General features: G+C 39.2%; 1 protein-coding gene across 4 annotated transcripts in view; it reads left to right on the top strand.

Annotated features, from left to right (window-relative positions):
• The window catches only part of usp45 (ubiquitin specific peptidase 45), a 178373-nt gene that overhangs the window by 73487 nt on the left and 86075 nt on the right, over window positions 1-18811 (top strand). For all 4 annotated transcript variants that reach the window (XM_080192658.1, XM_080192659.1, XM_080192657.1 and 1 more), the window contains exons 6-7: window positions 8800-8945; window positions 13395-13490. In XM_080192658.1, coding sequence (XP_080048784.1) covers window positions 8800-8945; window positions 13395-13490 — 242 coding nt within the window. The remainder of the gene's footprint in view (window positions 1-8799; window positions 8946-13394; window positions 13491-18811) is intronic.

Raw genomic sequence — 18811 nt, 5'->3', positions numbered from 1 at the left:
TCCAGATTCAGTAATTCAGTGATTTCCCTGATAAATGTAAAGTGAAATTGTTTAAAAAATACTTGGCGATTGAATGAGAAAGATTGGCTGGAGGAGATTGGGGAAAGAAATTAGAATTCTGAAAAATCTCTTTGATCGGACAGAAAACTTAGAACAGAATAGTAATTGTTGAGAAAACTGGAAGGAAGATTGGAAGGCATCAATGTAGCTCTTGATAAGTGTTTAAAATTTAACAAATTAACATTTAGTAAGTGTTTAAAATTTAGAATTTATCCAAAGTATAATTCTATAAGCCATTCTAAAAATCCTGATAGGTGCAAAGGAATGGACTGAAACAGTAGCAGAGCAGCTTAGACTGCTGGGGCTGAGGGGTTTGCAGCGGGAGGAGAAGGATTAGTAGTTCAGAGTGATGCCAATATTTTGAATAGCATGGCCATTTTTAACATAGATTGCGGTTGATGTGGTTTATTTATACTCCAGGTAATTTTCACATAATTGCCAAAAAACTCTTCATAGTACTAAAACATTATTGCTTGGCTTAAGATGTAGACAAAGATGCAGATATAGGCAAATTAAGACAAAAAGGTGTTGTTATAAATATAATCTCTCGCACTACTGAACATTTGGCAATCAGTTGTTTTTCTCCAAACTTTCCTCATATTTCTGGATTTACAAGTATGCCATCTTCTCATGGTAATATTGTAACTTGTGTTCCATTGATGTTCAGAAGGAAATAATCTGCTTAGTCCATAACTTGCTTTATTTTGGAATATAGTTATCTGAAGATAATGGACCATGATGAGTGAAAATATATCATGCCACCTAATGAATTCAAAATCTATGCATGCATTTGTACATCGCAACCTACCGTGGGTGAACCACTCTATTTGACAGTGGATTGCTAAGAAATGCATATCTTTTAATCCCTAGGGAGAGGTGGAAAGTAACAGTTAAAGAAGTGCCTAGCACTTCAGTTCAGTAGACAAAGCAAGTGCTTGCATTTATGTCATGTTTTTAGGGTGTCCCAAAGCACTGGCAACCAGTGGAGTGTAGCACGAGTCACTTTTTACATGGCAAATCAATTAGATATACTATTGGGGTGGCACAGTGTTTAGCACTGTTGCCTCAAAGTGCCAGGAACCCGGGTTCAATTCTGGCCTCGGGTGACAGTGTGCAGTTTCGACGTTCTCCCCATGTCTGCGTGGGTTTTCTCAGGGTGCTCCAGTTTCCTCCGACAGTCCAAAGATGCACAGGTTAGTTTGATTAGCCATTCTAAATTGCTGCTTAGTGTAAGCAGGGATTAGCAGGGTAAATATGTGGGGTTACGCGGATAGGGCCTAGATGGGATTGTTGGTGATGCAGGCTTGATGGGCTGAATGGCATACTTTTACACTATAGTGATTCTAGATTATTTGTTTTTGTGAGTGCTAATTGATGGAGAATTATTAACTAAAACGTGGAGAATTCCTGGCCCTTTGAAATAACCATGATGTGGATATGCCGGCGTTGGACTGGGGTAAACACAGTAAAAAGTCTGACAGCACCAGGTTTAACTCCAACCGATTTATTTGATAGTCGACTCACTTCATCAGGTGAAGGACTAACCCTGAAAGCTAGTGAGTCTACTGTCAAATAAATCGGTTGGACTTAAACCTGGTGTTGTTGGCCTTTGAAATAATGTCAGAGATGTTCAACATCTGTGTGAGCAAGTAGCCAGGGTACCAGTCTAATGCCTTATCCAAAAGGTAGTGGCTCATTTATTTAACACTCCTTCTGTGTGTCATGTTTTGTGTTCCTGTCGTGTCCTAGAGTGAGCTTAAGCCCCAGTGATGCAGATGAGATTGAGCTAAACTGACAGTTGGAGGACTGCAATTTAGTTCTTTGTCAATTCTCCAAATTAAATATTCAATGAAGGTAGGAAGGGAAGGAAATATTGAATGCAAGAATAAATAACATTTAATTATATTAATTTTGGTGTTTGTTTCTGCTGTGCAGATGGATGATTCAAGCTACTGAGCATTATGAGCAAAGTGGTTTGGTTGGTATCGCGCTGACCTAGCAGCCCGTCAGATGAACTTCAATCCCAGAATCGCAAATTGTAAAATTTGAATTCAAAGGAAATTTAATAATTTGTTTGTACCAGAAAAAGGCAATGAAAATTGCAAATATAGTAGTAAAATTGAAATATTGCATCAATGTCCTTCAACAAATAGAACCTGCCACCCCCACCTGTTCTGATTTACATGTGACTTGCAAATGGTTGACTGTTTATGCACTTAGCGTAGCTTTGGGCAATATATATTGCCTTGCTGGTACCAAACTCATCCCAGGATTGGATATCTTTAAAAAAGTTACGTTGGGGTAGATTTTTCAATTTGTTACCTGGGTCTAAAACCAACAATCTGGCTGCCTATCATTGAAATCACTTGGTTTTCCTTTCTCTTTTTTCAGTGGGGAAAAACCTAAAGGATTTCTATGATGGAAGATGAATAGCTTTACATTCATTTAGCAAATTAAAATTCTTAGTATGAATTTCAAACAAAGCAGCTGGGAACTTGGAACTTGAACAGTTGACATCTTGGTTCAATAATTCTTGTCACTGAGTTAGTACAGGAAATATAGTGCATGGGGCGGGGGGAAACCATAATGCAAAAGTATGTTCCCCTTACTGTCTTTAAAGTCTCTTTTTCATGGCTCAAGGGGCTAAAGTGAGGGGAAATTTCTTCACTCAAAGGGTTGTGAATCTTTGGAATCTTATCCTTAGAGGATTGTAGATGCTCAATCACTGAATATATTTAAGGCTGAGAAAGACAGATTTTTGATCTCTCAGAATTAAGGAACATGGAGGTTGGGTGGGAAAGCGGAGTGAGTTGTGGTGGAAGATCAAAATGGTTGCATTGAAAGGCAGAGCTGACTCAAGGAGCGTATGGTCTACTGCTCTTATTTCTTACGGTCATGATTCATACCATTAGAGGATGATCTTGATATGAAAGACATTGTTAAAGTTTGAAGCACACCATTTGACAAAGCAAAGATATGCTTAGATAATACCAACCACTGATATTTTTTTAAGGATGTCCACCGGATCGAATGGTTGGCACAATGTTTGTTCCTGAATAATATTGAGCACTTCCTTTTAAAAAAAATGTACTGTATGAATTTTACTGTTATGCAGCAGAATTCCTCTGGTTACTGCTTTAAGAAACCAGCAGTGTCCTGCAAAAATTCGGGAATAAAAGTTGGATTAACATACGTTTGTTGGAAAGTATGAACATGAGCCGTATCAGTTACATATATCCACTTTACGTTAATACATTAATATTGAGATTCACAAGGTCTGTAGAGGATTGGAAAATGAGGTTACCAGATTCTGCTATTTCCAATCTTGCATCTCTTAACCTGGGATTCATTTCATCTGAGAGTGATGATTTATCTGTTTTTGAAGGTTCTAAACTCCTTAATATTTCCTTTCTCACTTTGTTTTTTCATCAAATATTTCACACACTTTTCCTTAACTGCAGTGCCTGCAATGCTGTTTCATTCTCTTTGTTGCTCTCCCTTACACATTCGCTTACTAATTTCCTGCCTTCCATTTTGAATTTGCTTTTTTTACCTTTGGAATCTACGCTGAAGTTCCTAACACCCTGCCAGCAGCAGTAGTACAACTCTGACAACAATATTACTCCCACCCTGTTGAGGTGCAACCCATCCAGCTTGCCCAGGTCCTAAGCCCCCCAGAACTTGTCCCAATACCAAAGAAATCTTCAAGCCATGCCTCCAGCGACTCATTCTGTGCTCGCTAGCATGTACACCACCTTTGAGGTCTTAGTTATTCATTTTAGCTCCCTAGAATCTGTTTGCAGAAACTCATCTGTGATTTTACTGATGCCATTGATACTGATTTGGGCCATGACTTCTGGCTGTTAACACTTTGTCTTTAGCCTAATTTAAATAGCATTGGCATGAGTACAACATACCAGCCACATTTTCCTGTGCAAGGGACTTTTATGAGAAGTTCTGTATACTGTTGTGTAAAGACAAAAATTTGGAGCAAACATACTTATTTCTGCAAATTAACTTTGTAGTGATTATATTTATCTTCGAACAACATAGTATACAGGGATCTTTTTGCTCATCAATAAAGTGTTGATATCTCATCTTGACATTTGAGACATTACTCTATTCACCCTTGTATTTTAGTTTCCAGAATGTTTTATTAAATCCTTAGCTTTTTAACATGCTGCTTGTTTTTAACAGAGCATTGTTCATCAATACTTAACACTGTAGATGTCAAATGTTCTTATCTGTTATTGAAAGTCACTTTGGCATGATGAAAGTTGTGAAATACTGCACAGATCCAGCCAAATCCATGCATTCCTTCGGGTAGGAATTAATGATGCCCATTTCCTTCCTGCCCACTCAGCTCTTAAGTGATATGGCAAATAGTTCAGCTAGGTCTCCATGCTGGTTGTAGTTACTGCTGGGAAATTTCAGACATCTGTTTAGCTTTCTAGTTTGAATCAAACAGTGCTTCCTTTTGCAGCTGGGACCAACACAACAGATCTTGTGCTGGCGGCGAAAACTTTCAGCTGTCATCTGTGATCACAGATGACTGCGACTGTGTTCACCATTGAATATTTAATCCCAATCCCTATTGAGACTTAAAATAAGTACTTTTACACAGTTTAGGGTATATATATGATTGCACAAAAATAAACATTGGGTGTCATTTATTGGTTATTCTTCCTAATTGAATAATTTAATTACTTGAAATATTGCATTTATTAATTTTTAAGCAATACCTAACCAAGAGTTATAAATAAATCTCTTTGCATAAGTTATTTGGGACTACAGTTTCTTGATGGCCCATTTGTGTTTAAGATGCTATATCTGTGCTTTAATAAATGACCCTATTTTATTTTGCTGCCTTCCTACACATTTGAGAACTTTTTGTTTCGAATTTATCTAGAAATATTCAAAATAATTTGGGAAAAACCAGAAAAATGCAATTTTATTTGAGTCTGTAATGGTTCTATGTTGTCAAGTAACTAAAAGAAACTTTTTCTCTTAGATGTGTTGTACTTGTATATTTTTTATAAATTTGTTTAAATTCACATTGCAATATTTTACATTGCTCCCGACCTAATCCCACCACTAAATAGAACTCTGTTGTCTGTTTTCTGAAGGTACTGTTACATTTGTGATGCACTGATTCATTCTTCTGCCACCTTTCACCTAGCATACTTGTGTGCAAGCATAGGCATTTCTCGCACTATTACACAGAATCTGTATAAAAAGCCCTTACATGTATAAAATTGACATGTACTTAGACCATAAGATATAGGAGCAGAATTAGGCCGTTTGGCCCATTGATTCTGCTCTGCGATTCAATCATAGCTGATATGGTTCTCATCCCCATTCTCCTGCCTTCTCCCCGTAACCCCTGATTCCCTTACTGATCAACCTATCTATCTCTGTCTTAAAGTCACTCAATGACCTGGCCTCCATAGCCTTCTGTGGCAGTGAGTTCCACAAATTCACCACCCTCTGGCTGAAGAAATTTCACCTTACCTCAGTTTTAAAGGAGCGTCTCTTCACTCTGAGGTTATGGCCTTTAGTTCTAGTCTCTCCCACTAGTGGAATTATCCTCTCTATGTCCACTGTATCTAGGCCTCTCAGTATTCTGCAAGTTTCAATTAGATCTTCGTCATCCTTCTAAACTCCATGGAGTATAGACCCAGACTCCTCAACTGTTCCTGATATGACAAACCCTCTGTTTCTGGGATCATTTTTGTGAACCTCTTCTGGACCTCTCCAAGATCAGCACATCCTTCCTTAGGTATGGGGCCAAAAATTTGTCTGTATAGCACACAAGAAATAGTACTTTTCACTGTATCTTAATACATGTGATAATAATAAAGCACATCAAATCAAAAACTGCTTTCAGTATGCCAGATGGAGTCTGACCAGAGCCTCGTACAGCCTCAGCAGTATATCCCTGCTCTTGTATTCTAGCCCTCTAGAAATGAATGCTGACATTGAATTTGCCTTCCCAACTGCACCTGCATGCTAACCTTAAGAGACCCCTGATACAGGACTCCTAAGTCCCTTTCTGCTTCAGATTTCTGAAGCCTTTCCCCATTTAGAAAATAGTCTATGCCTCTATTCTTCTTATCAAAGTGCATAACCTCACACTTTCTCACATAGTATTCCATCTGTCACTTCTTTGCTCACTCTCCTAGCCTGTCCAAGTCATTCTGCAGCTTCCCCACTTCCTCAACTCCAAAGGGGAGTACAGGAAAGAGATAGAGAATCTGGTGAACTGGTGCAATGACTATAATCTCCCTCTCCATGTCAACAAAATGAAAGTACAACAGGTTTATTTGCCAAATAAACCTGTTGGACTTTAACCTGGTGTTGTGAGACTTCTTACAGTGCTTACCCCAGTCCAACGCTGGATTCTCCACAACAAAATGAAAGAGATAGTTATCAACTTTAGGAAGCATAGTGGAGGACATGCCCCTGTTTATATCAATGGGGATGAAGTCAAAATGGTCAAGAGCTTCAAGTCTTTGGGTGTTCAGATCACCAAAACCCTGTCCTAGTTCCTTCACACTGACACTATAATTAAGAAAGCCCACCAACACTTCTACTTTCTCAGAAGACTAAGGAAATTTGATATGTCCTCTATAGTTCTCTCCAACTTTTACAGATGCACCATAGAAAGCGTTCTTTTTGGTTGGATCACAGCTTGGTATGGCTCTTGCTTTGTGCAAGATTGCAAGAAACTACAAAGGGTCAGGAACAAAGCCCAGTCCATCACTCAAACCATTCCCCCCATCCACTGTCTACACTTTCTGCTGCCTTGGAAAAGCAACCAGCATAGTTAAGGACCACATGCATCCCTATAATTTCCCATCTTCTGCCTTCCGCCCTTCTTAAACAGGGTGTTACATTAGCCTTTTTCCTGTCCTCTGGAACCTTCCCTGACTCCAATGATCCCTGAAAGATCACCACCAATGCCTTCACAACCACCTCAGCTCTCTCCTTCATCCAGTCCAAGTGATTTATCCACCTTCAGACCTTTCAGCTTCCCTTGCACTTCCTCCTTGATGATGGCCACTACATTTACCGTTGCCCCCTGACTCTCTTGAAGTTCTGGCATGAAGTTTTCTCGTGAAGACTGATACAAAGTATCTATTCTGTTCCTCTGCCACTTCTTTGTCCCTCACTACTATTTCTCCAGCCTGATTTTCCAGCAGTCCAATGTCCATTCTTGTCCCGTCTTACCTTTTATGTATCTAAAACAAAAACTCTTGCAATCTTCTTTATATTACTAGCTAGCTTGCACTCAAATTTCAACTTCTCCACGCTTATTTTTTTTTAGTTGCCCTCTGCTTGCTTTTAAAGGTTTCCCACTATTCCTCACCTCACAGTATGCTCTTTCCTTTGCTTTTATGCTATCACTGATTTCACTGGTCAGCAATGGTTGCCTCATCCTCCTGTTAACATGCTTCCTCTTCCTTGGAATGAATTTATGTGGTGCCTTCTGAATTGTCCCCAAAAACTCCTGCCATGTTTGTTCCACAGTCTTTCCTGCTAGGTTCCCTTTCCAATCAAATCTGGCCAGCTCCTCCCTCATGGCCTTGTAGTTTCCTTAACTCAATTGTAGCACTGTTATATCCAATTCCAACATCTCCCTTTCAAACTGCAAGGTGAATTCTATCATATTTGGTCAGTCCTTTGATTCCCATACACTCTTATCTGCTGCTCACATTGAATTTCCTCCATACTGGAGCATCCAAACACAGATTAGCATACTGCTTTGCCATCTGTCCAGAAGTATAACCCCAAAGTACCTATTGGTTGCTACTTAACAATGAGCACATCTTATACCTCTGCTACTATACCAATCGGGTGCTTAATTTGGTTGTGTCTTACACAAACTGCCCAATTTTCTTGTTTTTACTGCTTGAGAAGCTGTAAAGATGAAAGTCTATGGATGGAAACACATTCATACCTTTATGATGTTCTTCCACTTGTTTGTGTCATTGCCAATTCTGCATTCTAATTCTTGATTCCCAAAGCTGTTTCATACCCTACACTTTGGGTACAGGGAAAGTGATGACCTAGTGGTATTATCACTGGAGTATTAATCCAGAAACTCAGCGAATGTTCTGGGGATCCGGGTTTGAATCCCACCCTGGCAGGGTGGTGAAATCCAAATTCAATAAAAAATATCTGGAATTAAGAATCTATTGATGACCATGAAACCATTATCAATTGTCGTAAAAACTCATCTGGTTCACAAATGTCCTTTAGGGAAGGAAATCTATTGTCATTATCTGGTCTGGTCTACATGTGACTCCAGAGCCACAGCAATGTGATTGACTCTCAACTGTCCTTGGGCAACTAGGGATGGGCAATAAATGCTGCCCATTATCCACGAATGAATTTAAAAAAAAATTTAAATGTAGAAGTTATTAATTTGGGAGGTAAATTTAGTTGCAGTAAATTCTGAACATCCCTCAGGATTTCAATATTTTTGATTTTGAGCAGATTTGAAAGTCAAAAGCAATAGAATACTACATGTGTAAAATACAACAACTTTAAGGCAGGGGATTGGTCAGGTAAATCTGTATTATTTTAAAGAAAATAAACTTTGATGTAAGCTTAAAAATTTTTCTAGTGTCTATATTTGCCTGTTATCTACATAAATATCTCATGGTACGTATTTAATAATACTAAAATCCAAAAAAAAACTATTTTTGTGAAATCTATCTTTGAATTTTCTTACAGGCTTGAATTCTAAATTAAAGGTTCGAGATGAAAATTCAGATATCAGTGAAACTGTGAGAGGAAAACATTTGAGCAACAACGTGGCTGTTCCAGTCAAAGGACTGTGCAATTTAGGAAATACTTGCTTCTTTAATGCCGTTATGCAAGTAAGAAACGGAAACAAACTAATTCCTAATTTACTCACTTATGTATTTTGCTTCCATTTCATTATCCCATCACCAGTGAGCTGGAATAACACCACATTTTATGAAGGGAGGGAGAGGGGAAAATGGGGACCGACAGGCCAGTTTGCCTGATATCAGCCATCAAGGAATTGCTGGAATCTATAAAGAAGGGAGTATCAATGATGCTTTTAGAAAACAGCATGAATGAAACAAGTTAATACGGCTTTCTCAAAAGGAAATCTTGTTTGACAAATGTCTGAAGAGTTTTGAGGATATGTAACTGGTAAAGTAAATAAAGGGGAACCAATAGATGTTGCATGCTTGCAGTTCCAAAAAGCATTTGATAAGGTGCCATTCATAAGAACACAAGAGCTAGGAGCATGAGTAGGCAGTTCCACCCCTCAAGCTTGCTACACCATTCCATGCAGTCACGGCTGATTTTGTCTCAGCCTCAACTCCACTTCCCTGACTGTTCCCATGCAACCCGTTACTAATTAAAAATCAATGTCCTCAAATTTACTCAATGTCCCAGCCTTCACCACACTGTGAAGTTGTGAATTCCAAAGGTACAAAGATATTTATTTATATTAATGATTTGGATGACAATTTATGGGGCATGGTTAGTAAATTTGCAGATGACACTCAAGATTGGTGGGATAGTGGACCGTGAAGAAGATTATCTAGAATTGCAGTGAGATCTTGATCACTTAAGCCAGTGGGCCGATGGAGTTTAATTTAGATAAATGTGAAGTGATGCATTTTGGTAGATTGAATTGGGGCAGGACGTACTGAGTTAATGTTAGGTGTTGGGGAAAGAACAAAAAAACTAGAATTACTGGTTTATAGCTCCTTGAAAGTGGAGTCACTGATGGACAAGATGGTGAAGAAGGCATTCAGCATGCTTGGTTTCATTGGTCAGAACATTGAATACAGGAGTTGGGCGTCTTATTGAAGTTGTACAAGACCTTAGTAAGGCCACACTTGGAATACAGTGTACAGTTCTGGACACCCTATTATAGAAAAGATATTATTAAATTAGAAAGAGTGCAGACAAGATTTACTAGAAAGCTACTGGGACTTGATGGTTTGAGTTATAAGGAGAAGTTAGATAAACTGGGACTTTTTTCCCTTAGAGTGTTTGAGACTTAGGGGTGATCTTACAGAGGACTATAAAATAATGAGGTATACAGTGATGATAGGAGAGAGAGTCAACATTTTTTCCCAAAGGCAGGAAAGTCTAAAATTAGAGGGCATAGGTTTAAGGTGAGAGGGAAGAGATACAAAAGGATCAGAGGGACAGTTTTTTCACACACAGGGTGGTGAGTGTCTGGAACGAGCTGCCAGAGCAGAGGCAGTAGTAGAGGTGGGTACAATTTTGTTTTTTTAAAAATCGTTTAGACAGTTGCATGGGTAAGCCGGGTATGGAGGTATATGGGTCAAATGCGGGCAATTGGGACTTGCTTAGTGGTTAAAAACTGGGCGTCATGTTGGGCCATGCTGTAAACTTCTGACTCTATTCGGCATCCTTTCATAGAAGGAGTTTCTCCTTACCTCTGTTTTAAATCTGCTGCTCCTTATCCTAAAACTATGACCTCATTTCTAGATTGCCCCACAAGAGGAAACGTCTGCTCTATGTGTACTTTGTCAATACCTTTTATCATCTTGCATGCCTCAATTAGATTTCCTCTCATTCTTCTAAACTCTAGAGAGTATAGGCTTAACTGCTCCATCTCTCTTCATAAGACAAACTCCTCATCTTTGGAATCAATCTAGTGAACCTCCTGTGATCTGCCTTTAACATCATGGCATCCTTCCTCAAATAAGGGGACAAAAACTGTACACAGTATGACAGGTACAGTCTCACCAATGCTTTTTCTAGTTACAACAACATTTTCTTTCTTTTATACTTTATTCCTTTGGCCCTATATGGAACAATTCTATTTGCTTATTACCTGCTGCGGCTCTACACCAGTTTTCTGCATCTCACGTACGAGAACACCCAGGTCCCTCTGCACATAACCACCCCGAAGTGTCTCTGCATTTTGATATTAAATTGGCTTTCCATTTTTCTGACCAAAATGGATAACCTCACATTATTCCATGTTAGACTCCATCCGCCACATTTTGGCACCTAACTTATCTATATCCGTTTGTAAATTTCTTATTTCCCCATTCCCCATTGCAACTTACTATCCCACTTATTTTAGTGTCATCTGAAAATTTGTTTTCTATATATTAATATAGATTGTAAATATTTCTGGTCCACCAACCCAACCCTGTGGCACTCCACAATATCTTGCCAACCAGAAAAAGATTAACTTATCTGGACTCTCTGCCTTCTGTTAGTTAGCCAATTTTCTATCCAACCCAATAAATTACCCCTAACCCCATGAGATCTTACCTCATGTATTAACCTTCTGTGCAACATCTTATCAAACACCTTCCTGAGGTCCATATATAATACATATACAGGATTCCCATTGTCCATTTGGCTTTTTACATTTTTGAAAACCTCTCGTAATTCAGTCAAACATGAATTCCCCTTCATTAAATCATGCTGACTGTGATGGACTGTATTTTGACTGTCCAGATGTCCTGTTAATACTTCCTTAATAATGGATTCTACTCTTCTATTTAATCACCTCTTCAAACTGTCCTGGTTCCGTCAAGGATCTAAGAGCACTCACTCCGATGTGTCTCACTTCCTCTTCTCTCTGCCCTCCCATTTATTGTGTAATCCATTGCCTTGTTTGATCTCTCAAATGCGTCACCTCACGTTTCTCTGGGTTGAATTTCATTTGCTGTTTTTCCGCCCACCTAACCAGTCCATTGATACCTTCCTGCAGTCTGCAGTAATCCTTTCTGTTATCTAACAATTTTTGTGTTGTCTTCAAACTTCTTGATTGTTCCGCCTGCATTTATGTCCAAATCATTATATACCTCAAAAAGCAGGGGATTTAGTATTGAACCCAATACAACCCCACCGGAAACAGCCTTCCAGTCACAAAAACATCCATCAATAACTCTTGGTTTTTGGTATGTTGTGCCTTCTGCTATGAATTAGGTGGCATGGTGGCACAATAGTTTAGCACTGCTGCATCACAGCATTAGGGAACTAGGTTTGATTGTTGTCTTGGGCGACTGTCTGCATGGAGTTTGCACATTCTTTCCCTGTCTCATGGGTTTCCTCCAGGTGCTCCAGTTTCCTCCCACAGTCCAAAGATATGCGGATTAGGTTGATTGATCATGCTAAATTGTCCCTTAGAGTGAGGGGGATTAGATCGATAAACAGAGGGGTCACGTGGAGAGGACCTGGGTGGGACAATTGTTGATGCGGACTCAATGGGCTGAATGGCCTCCTTCTGCATTATAAGGATTCTATAATAATAACAATTACCCTTTATTTCCTACCACTGAGTCAATTTTGTATCCAGCTTGCTACATTGCCCTGGACTACATTGACTTGTATTCTTTTAATCAGTCTGCTATGTGGGACCTTGTCAAAAGCCTTGCTAAAATTCATGTAGACCACATCAACTGCACTACCCTCATCAGTCCTCCTGTTACTTCCTCAAAAAAATCAATCAAATTTAAAGCTGAAATAGACGAATTTTTGATCTCCGAGAATCGAGGGATATGTGGAGTGACCGCGAAGTGGAGTTTAGGCAGTGGTTTAACCTGTTGTATTGAATGGTGGATCAGGCTTGATGGGTTCTATGATCTTCTTGTGTTTCTTAGGCCCTTATGTTTTTTATTTTGGGACAGAACTTAACAAAGGTGGCACAGTGGTTAGTACTGCCTCACAGCACCAAGGAGCCAGGTTCGATTCCCGGCTTGGGTCACTGTCTGTGCAGAGTCTGCATGTTCACCCAATGTCTGCATGGGTTTCCTCCAGGTGCCCCCGTTTCCTCCCACAGTCTGAAAGATGTGCTGTTAAGCTACACTGGACATGCTAAATTCTCCCTCAGTTGCTGGAGTATGGCAACTAGGGGATTTTTACAGTAACTTCATTGCAGTGTTAATGTAAGTGTACTTGTGACACTAATAATCAATAATGTTCGAGGAAACCAAGCTTGTTTCAGATCAATTTATCAGGAAATAGGATATTTCACTCTGATCTAATTAAATGTAATGGCAATATTTTCTCAGGACCATTTCCTAGAATCTTAAGCTCTTCAATTTAACAATAACACTATCAACCCTCCTCTCCTCCTTTATGTACGGTATGCTTTGTCTCTTTAGTGCAAGAAACAATACTTTTCACTGTAGATGAACACGTGACAATAATAAATCAAATCAAGAAAATGTATAATTAAACTGATGCAAAGATTTGAAATCAGAATAGGACACTTGAATTCTCCCTGTTCATCCCTATTGTATATTTGGTCACATGAATTCTGTTTATTTAATGTTGTTGACATATTTTTTCAGAATGTGGCTCAAACCCATTTGCTTGGCGAACTTATGCATGAGATGAAGGAAAAAGGTACAAAACTGAAGATCTGTCCACCCACAGAAACAAATTTGGTAAGTGAATAAATTTGCTGTGCTACTTACTACTTTTCAGTATCGTGCATGGATTGCAGAAGTTGAACTAAGCTAGATTCACAGTTCTAGGGAAATGACATGGTACAAAGTGCATGCTGATTTTCTTTTATTGACGTGGTGTGCATCATCAACTGGAACCGAATTACATTTGCTGGATCATAACTGTACGTAAGTATCAGAGCTTGTTTCCCCATAGCCAAGGAAGCATTATCTACGAGGAGCATTAACTTGTTTCTCTCTTGACAAATGCTCTCTGATCTGCTGAGGATTTCAAGCATTTTCTAACAGTAGTTTGCACTTCTTTCAATGACTTATGGTTGTTAATAGAGTGACCTTCATGACCTCAGGATGTGGATGGAAATATGCATCTTTTTGAATTTATTACAGATCTGAATCCATTCTTGATTCACTTCCTACAACCCTTGGGTGTGGGCAGGCGTTGAGATGATGTTTGGTTTGTTGCTGTGTTCTAGTGCATTTGTTCGGACTATCCTCCGTGAAATTTTGACTTGTATAGCAGGATGGTGTACATTGAGAAGATAGCTCAATCCTCAGTTATTTTTCTCTGTTTCTTTATTATTCTCAACACTGGAATTGAGTCAGCAAAATTTCCCATCTACAGGAACCATCCTGAAATTGCACAGATCTGACCACACTGAAGGCAAGGAGGAAAGTAGGAAATTATCTGCTGAGCTACATCTGTTCTATTAGTGAGCCAAATATTTTTGACATGTTCAATGTTAGGATACTTTATAGATTAAACATCGCTCAGGAAAATTCTGAACACCAAGTGTGCCAAAGACCTAATTCTAAGCCCTTTCCAAGTTGAGTTACCTGGCAAATAAGTCTGCGCTGATATGTGTAAACAGTCCAGGATATTAACCAAGTTATGGGCAGAACAGTGGTTAGCACTGCTGCCTCGCCTCGCATTGCAATGTTAATGTAAGCCTACTAGTGACACTAATAAAATAAAATTTAAATAAAATCTATTAATTCTGATTGCATTTTACCCTTTTATGATAATAGCATGGGATAGTTCTGATTCTTAATATCAGTGTTTGCATGGCAGTGTCAAAACTGGACCCCGGCAAACAAAAAATTCTGGTCTTTTAGCACTTGGGATAAATCAGCAAATATGAAATTTTTTTTTTGAGAACTCTCAATATGTTTAAAGTTATTCACAATTTTGCTGTCTCATTGTCCTAAATCATAGAATCCCTTTAGTGCAGAAGGAAACCATTCGGCCCATCAAGCCAACAATCCCACCCAGGCCCCAACCCCATAACTCCATGTTACCCTGCTAAACCCTCTGACACTAAGGGGCAATTGAGCATGGCCAATCAACCTAAACCGCACATCTTTGGATTTTGGGAGGAAACTAGAGCTTCTGGAGGAAACCCATGTGGACATGAGGAGAAGGTGCAAACTCCCACACTGACAGTTACACAAGGCCGGAATTGAACCCAAGTCCCTGGCACTGTGAGGCAACAGTGCTAGCCACTGTGCAGCCCAAGATCTGTAATATTGAGATATATTCAAATGAAGAAGGAAAGAATTAATACTTGCCCAGTGGAATGCTGTGTGACATGCAAAGCTTAAAAAAGAACCTATGGATAGCTCTTCTCCACAGCAACAAGTTTTAATGTGATATTGAGGGAAGAAAGGTAGAGAAATGTGTTTGTCAAGCTCTTCAGGTGTCTGATAGCAGAAACAGGATGTGTGGAGTGTGTGCCTGTTATGCATTATCAAGTAAGAAGTCTCACACATATGCATTATCAAACCCTATAAATGCATGAATGCATAAGAGATACAGTAAGAAATGAGGGTAAGGAAACAGAAATTTCATGAATCTGACTATGTAAAATTATCTGCAGTTATTTAACTTACCTGGAGTTATTTAACACTCTTACGTGTTAAATTATTTTATTCTCTTTTTCCTTTAGCCACCTGCTCTCCCCCTTACATTTCTTTAAGGAATAGAAAAACCCTACAGAAAAAAGGATTTAACCATGGTTGAGAAGAGAAGTGAAAGCTAGCCTTGGATTAAGGGAAGAAGCTTATAATATTGCCAGTATAGGCATGAGAATTGGCAAGAGTCTAGAATTCATAAGATGCTGACCAAGAAAGTGATGAAGAGAATTTAGAATGGGGCATGGGAGTATGTGAGCAAGGTGGAATTTTAGAGCCCCTCCCATTGGCTTGAGTTTCTAATCCCACCAAAGCTGATGGATTTTTGAACAGCACGCTATATTTTATGGCCCCATCCTCACCCTGACTGCCTTAAAATTCCAGCCGCAGGAACATTGTAAAAGTTTCTGTAGATATGTAAGTAGAAAGATATTAGTGAAAGTGAACTTGGGTGGCTGAGAAGCAGAGACAAGATAAATCACAATGGGGCTATTAAACAAATACTTTCTATCTGACTTCACAGTAGGAGGTACAAAATATCAAGAACCGAGTGCTCTGGGTATTCGTATACGGAATGTTAACATGCAGCTACGGTGGGCCATTAGGAAAGCAAATAGCGGGTTTGCTTTTATCACTAGGTGTGGTAACGTGAGACTACAATAAAGGCAGTCAAATGTGCTGTTTAAAAGGAGGGCCTTCTTTGTATAACAAAATACCGAAGTTTTACAGCAACTCAGCAGAATAGTAATAACTGTGAAAACAGGAGCAGCTAATACATAGGTCTTCCTTGCAGAACACACTGTTGCAGACAAAAACCTGCACATGCTCAGAACTTTCAACGGACACCATATAACAATCTACATAAAGAGAAAGGCTTATAAGAACTGTCTTGTCCTCAAAATGATGCTCTGTAATACTAGGGATTGAAGTATAAAATAAATAAGTCTTACTTTGCCTTGACCAGCCTGCCATGAAGGACCTTACCTTAGAGCACATAGAGACCAGATCAAATACATTACCTCAACAACACTTCTGATTAACTCCTTAAATATTTTGATTAAATTTGTCAAACATGACCTCCCCATAACAAACCCATTCTGACAGTCCATGATTAATCTGTGTTTAGTCAAGTGCAAATATGTTCTGTTCCCAGTAACTTCCCCACCACCTGGATTAAATGACAAGGCTATAATTTCCTAGTCTATCCCTACCTCCCATGTTTTAACAATGAGACAATGTTAGTAGTCCTTGTCACTTGTGGCCAGAGATGATTCACAAATTATTGCAAGTGCCCCTGATATCGCCTCCTTTGCTTCCTGAGATATATTTCTCACAGGCCTGTGGATTTATCCACTTTTAAGACTGCCAAACAAACTAGTATCTCCTCTCTCTCTCTGTTAATTTTGTATAATATTTCACAAACCTCTGACCTGCCATCTACACCTGTGTTGTCGTTTTTCATTTTGAAGATTATGTAATGTCTCATTAAGGACCTGAACGTCATGACATCCCATGAAGTAGAGTGTGATGCCATTGAGAGAGGTTCCTAGCATCATCACACTGTATCACAATATTTGTATATTTTTATGGTTAGCACAGAGGCTGAATGGGGCTGTGGGGAATGGGCAGTTTGCATTTTCTAAATCCAGAGTAGGATATGAGGCTGAGGATGAAGCCAGGAGAGTGGATATAGGACTACAGGTTTCTTGTGCAAGTCTGGACTCTTTTGTTTTCTCTGTGAACTATATTGCTCATATCTTATGTAAATAAGCTTTTACAGACTGGTCACAGCATCATCTCCCAAAACTTCTCTCCATGACTTTCACTGTTTTATTTCTTCTGTCATTTTAAATTTGCCCACTTGCAGCTGATGAAAAAGCTTTGGCAGATAGAATGAAGAAAAACCCAAAGGGATTTCTAAATACATGAAGAGCAAAAGAAAAAGTAGAGAAAGTAGGCCCAGTTAGAGACCATGTACGTAATCTGTATGTTGAGCTGGAAGACGTGGGTATGTCTTCATTAAATACATTGTATCAGACTTCACAATGGAAAATAACGATGCAGGTGTAGGCATCAAGGCGGAGGATTGTGAAATGTTAGAGAAACTTAACATACAGAGAGGAGGTATTAGCTGATTTAGCAGCCTTAAAAATAGATACACCCACAAGCCTGGATGAGAAGCAAGGGAGAAGATATCAGGGGCACTGGCAGTAATTTTTGAAACCTCTCTGGCCATATGGAGGACAATGATATGCAGGAGTGTCTATCAAGATATTTATTGTAATGGGTCATTGTTGATGATGAGAAAAGGGACATAATAATTCTGAGCTGGGATCAATGTAGTAGTAGAGATTTTTCAAGATTCCTATTCTTTTTATCCAGAAGAATTACTATCCATACACTTAGCCATAAGACAGCACAGCATGCTGAAGCAACAGCACCTCTGTATGCTTCAGAAAAGGCAGGCCTTAATAAACTCGCATTGTTCTGTACTGAATGTGACTATTTTAAAAGAGGAAAAAGCCAGCACTTAAGTGTTCTGGGAAAGGACAGGCCATACCAATCATAAGGATTAAACTCATAAAATTTAAATAATTACAGGAGGACGTTATCCATTTGAGAATGAAAAAACACAATTGCCCGGTTATTTATGTTGGGGGGCAATGGTCTTGCAGATGAACAGGTATTAGGGGCTAGGATTATAATCCACTTCATTCAAACATCAATGAGTAGTCAGTTCAGCATTAACTTGGTAGTTCTTTAAACTGGCAAGTATCCTCCATTGAGGAATTCCAGAGAGAGTTGGATTATTATCTGCAACAGGAGAATGCACAGGATTATGGGGAGAAGGAGGGTGAATGGCACTAGGTGGATTGTTCGTTCACAGAGCTGGCGTTGACATTACTATCCTGTAAGAATACTGTGAATTGCAACACCAAGTATCATTTTACAACATTTTTACGCTTTTAGTGGACCTGATGATACGTTGTCCTTCAAAACTTTCCCTCAATAGCGTCCTTATCTGGCCTGGCTTACGTGTGACTCCAGACCTGCAGCAATGTGGTTGACTCTTAACTGTCCTATGAAATGGTCAAACAAGCCACTCAGTTCAAGGGCAGTTAGAGATGGGCAATAAATGCTGGCCTAGCCAGCGATGCTCACATCCCATGACTAAATTTTTAAAACATACAAAATGTTCAGTGGAATGTCCAGTTTATTTTCCTAAACCATGAGGTAAAAGCCTCATGTTATCCATGTCCTGTGAGCTTGTAGAACCTTAGCACGTCTTCTGTCCTTGATCCATCAGCCTTTTACATCCTGTTCTGTTATCATGTGCTGTTTCCCTAATCAGTACCATAACTCTTCTGAAACATTCCATCTCCAAAGCCTTC

This window comes from Carcharhinus amblyrhynchos, chromosome 7, assembly GCF_965287045.1.
Source record: "Carcharhinus amblyrhynchos chromosome 7, sCarAmb.v2.hapA, whole genome shotgun sequence".
NCBI lineage: Eukaryota > Metazoa > Chordata > Chondrichthyes > Carcharhiniformes > Carcharhinidae > Carcharhinus > Carcharhinus amblyrhynchos.
This window is presented reverse-complemented; position numbering and strand designations above follow the sequence as displayed.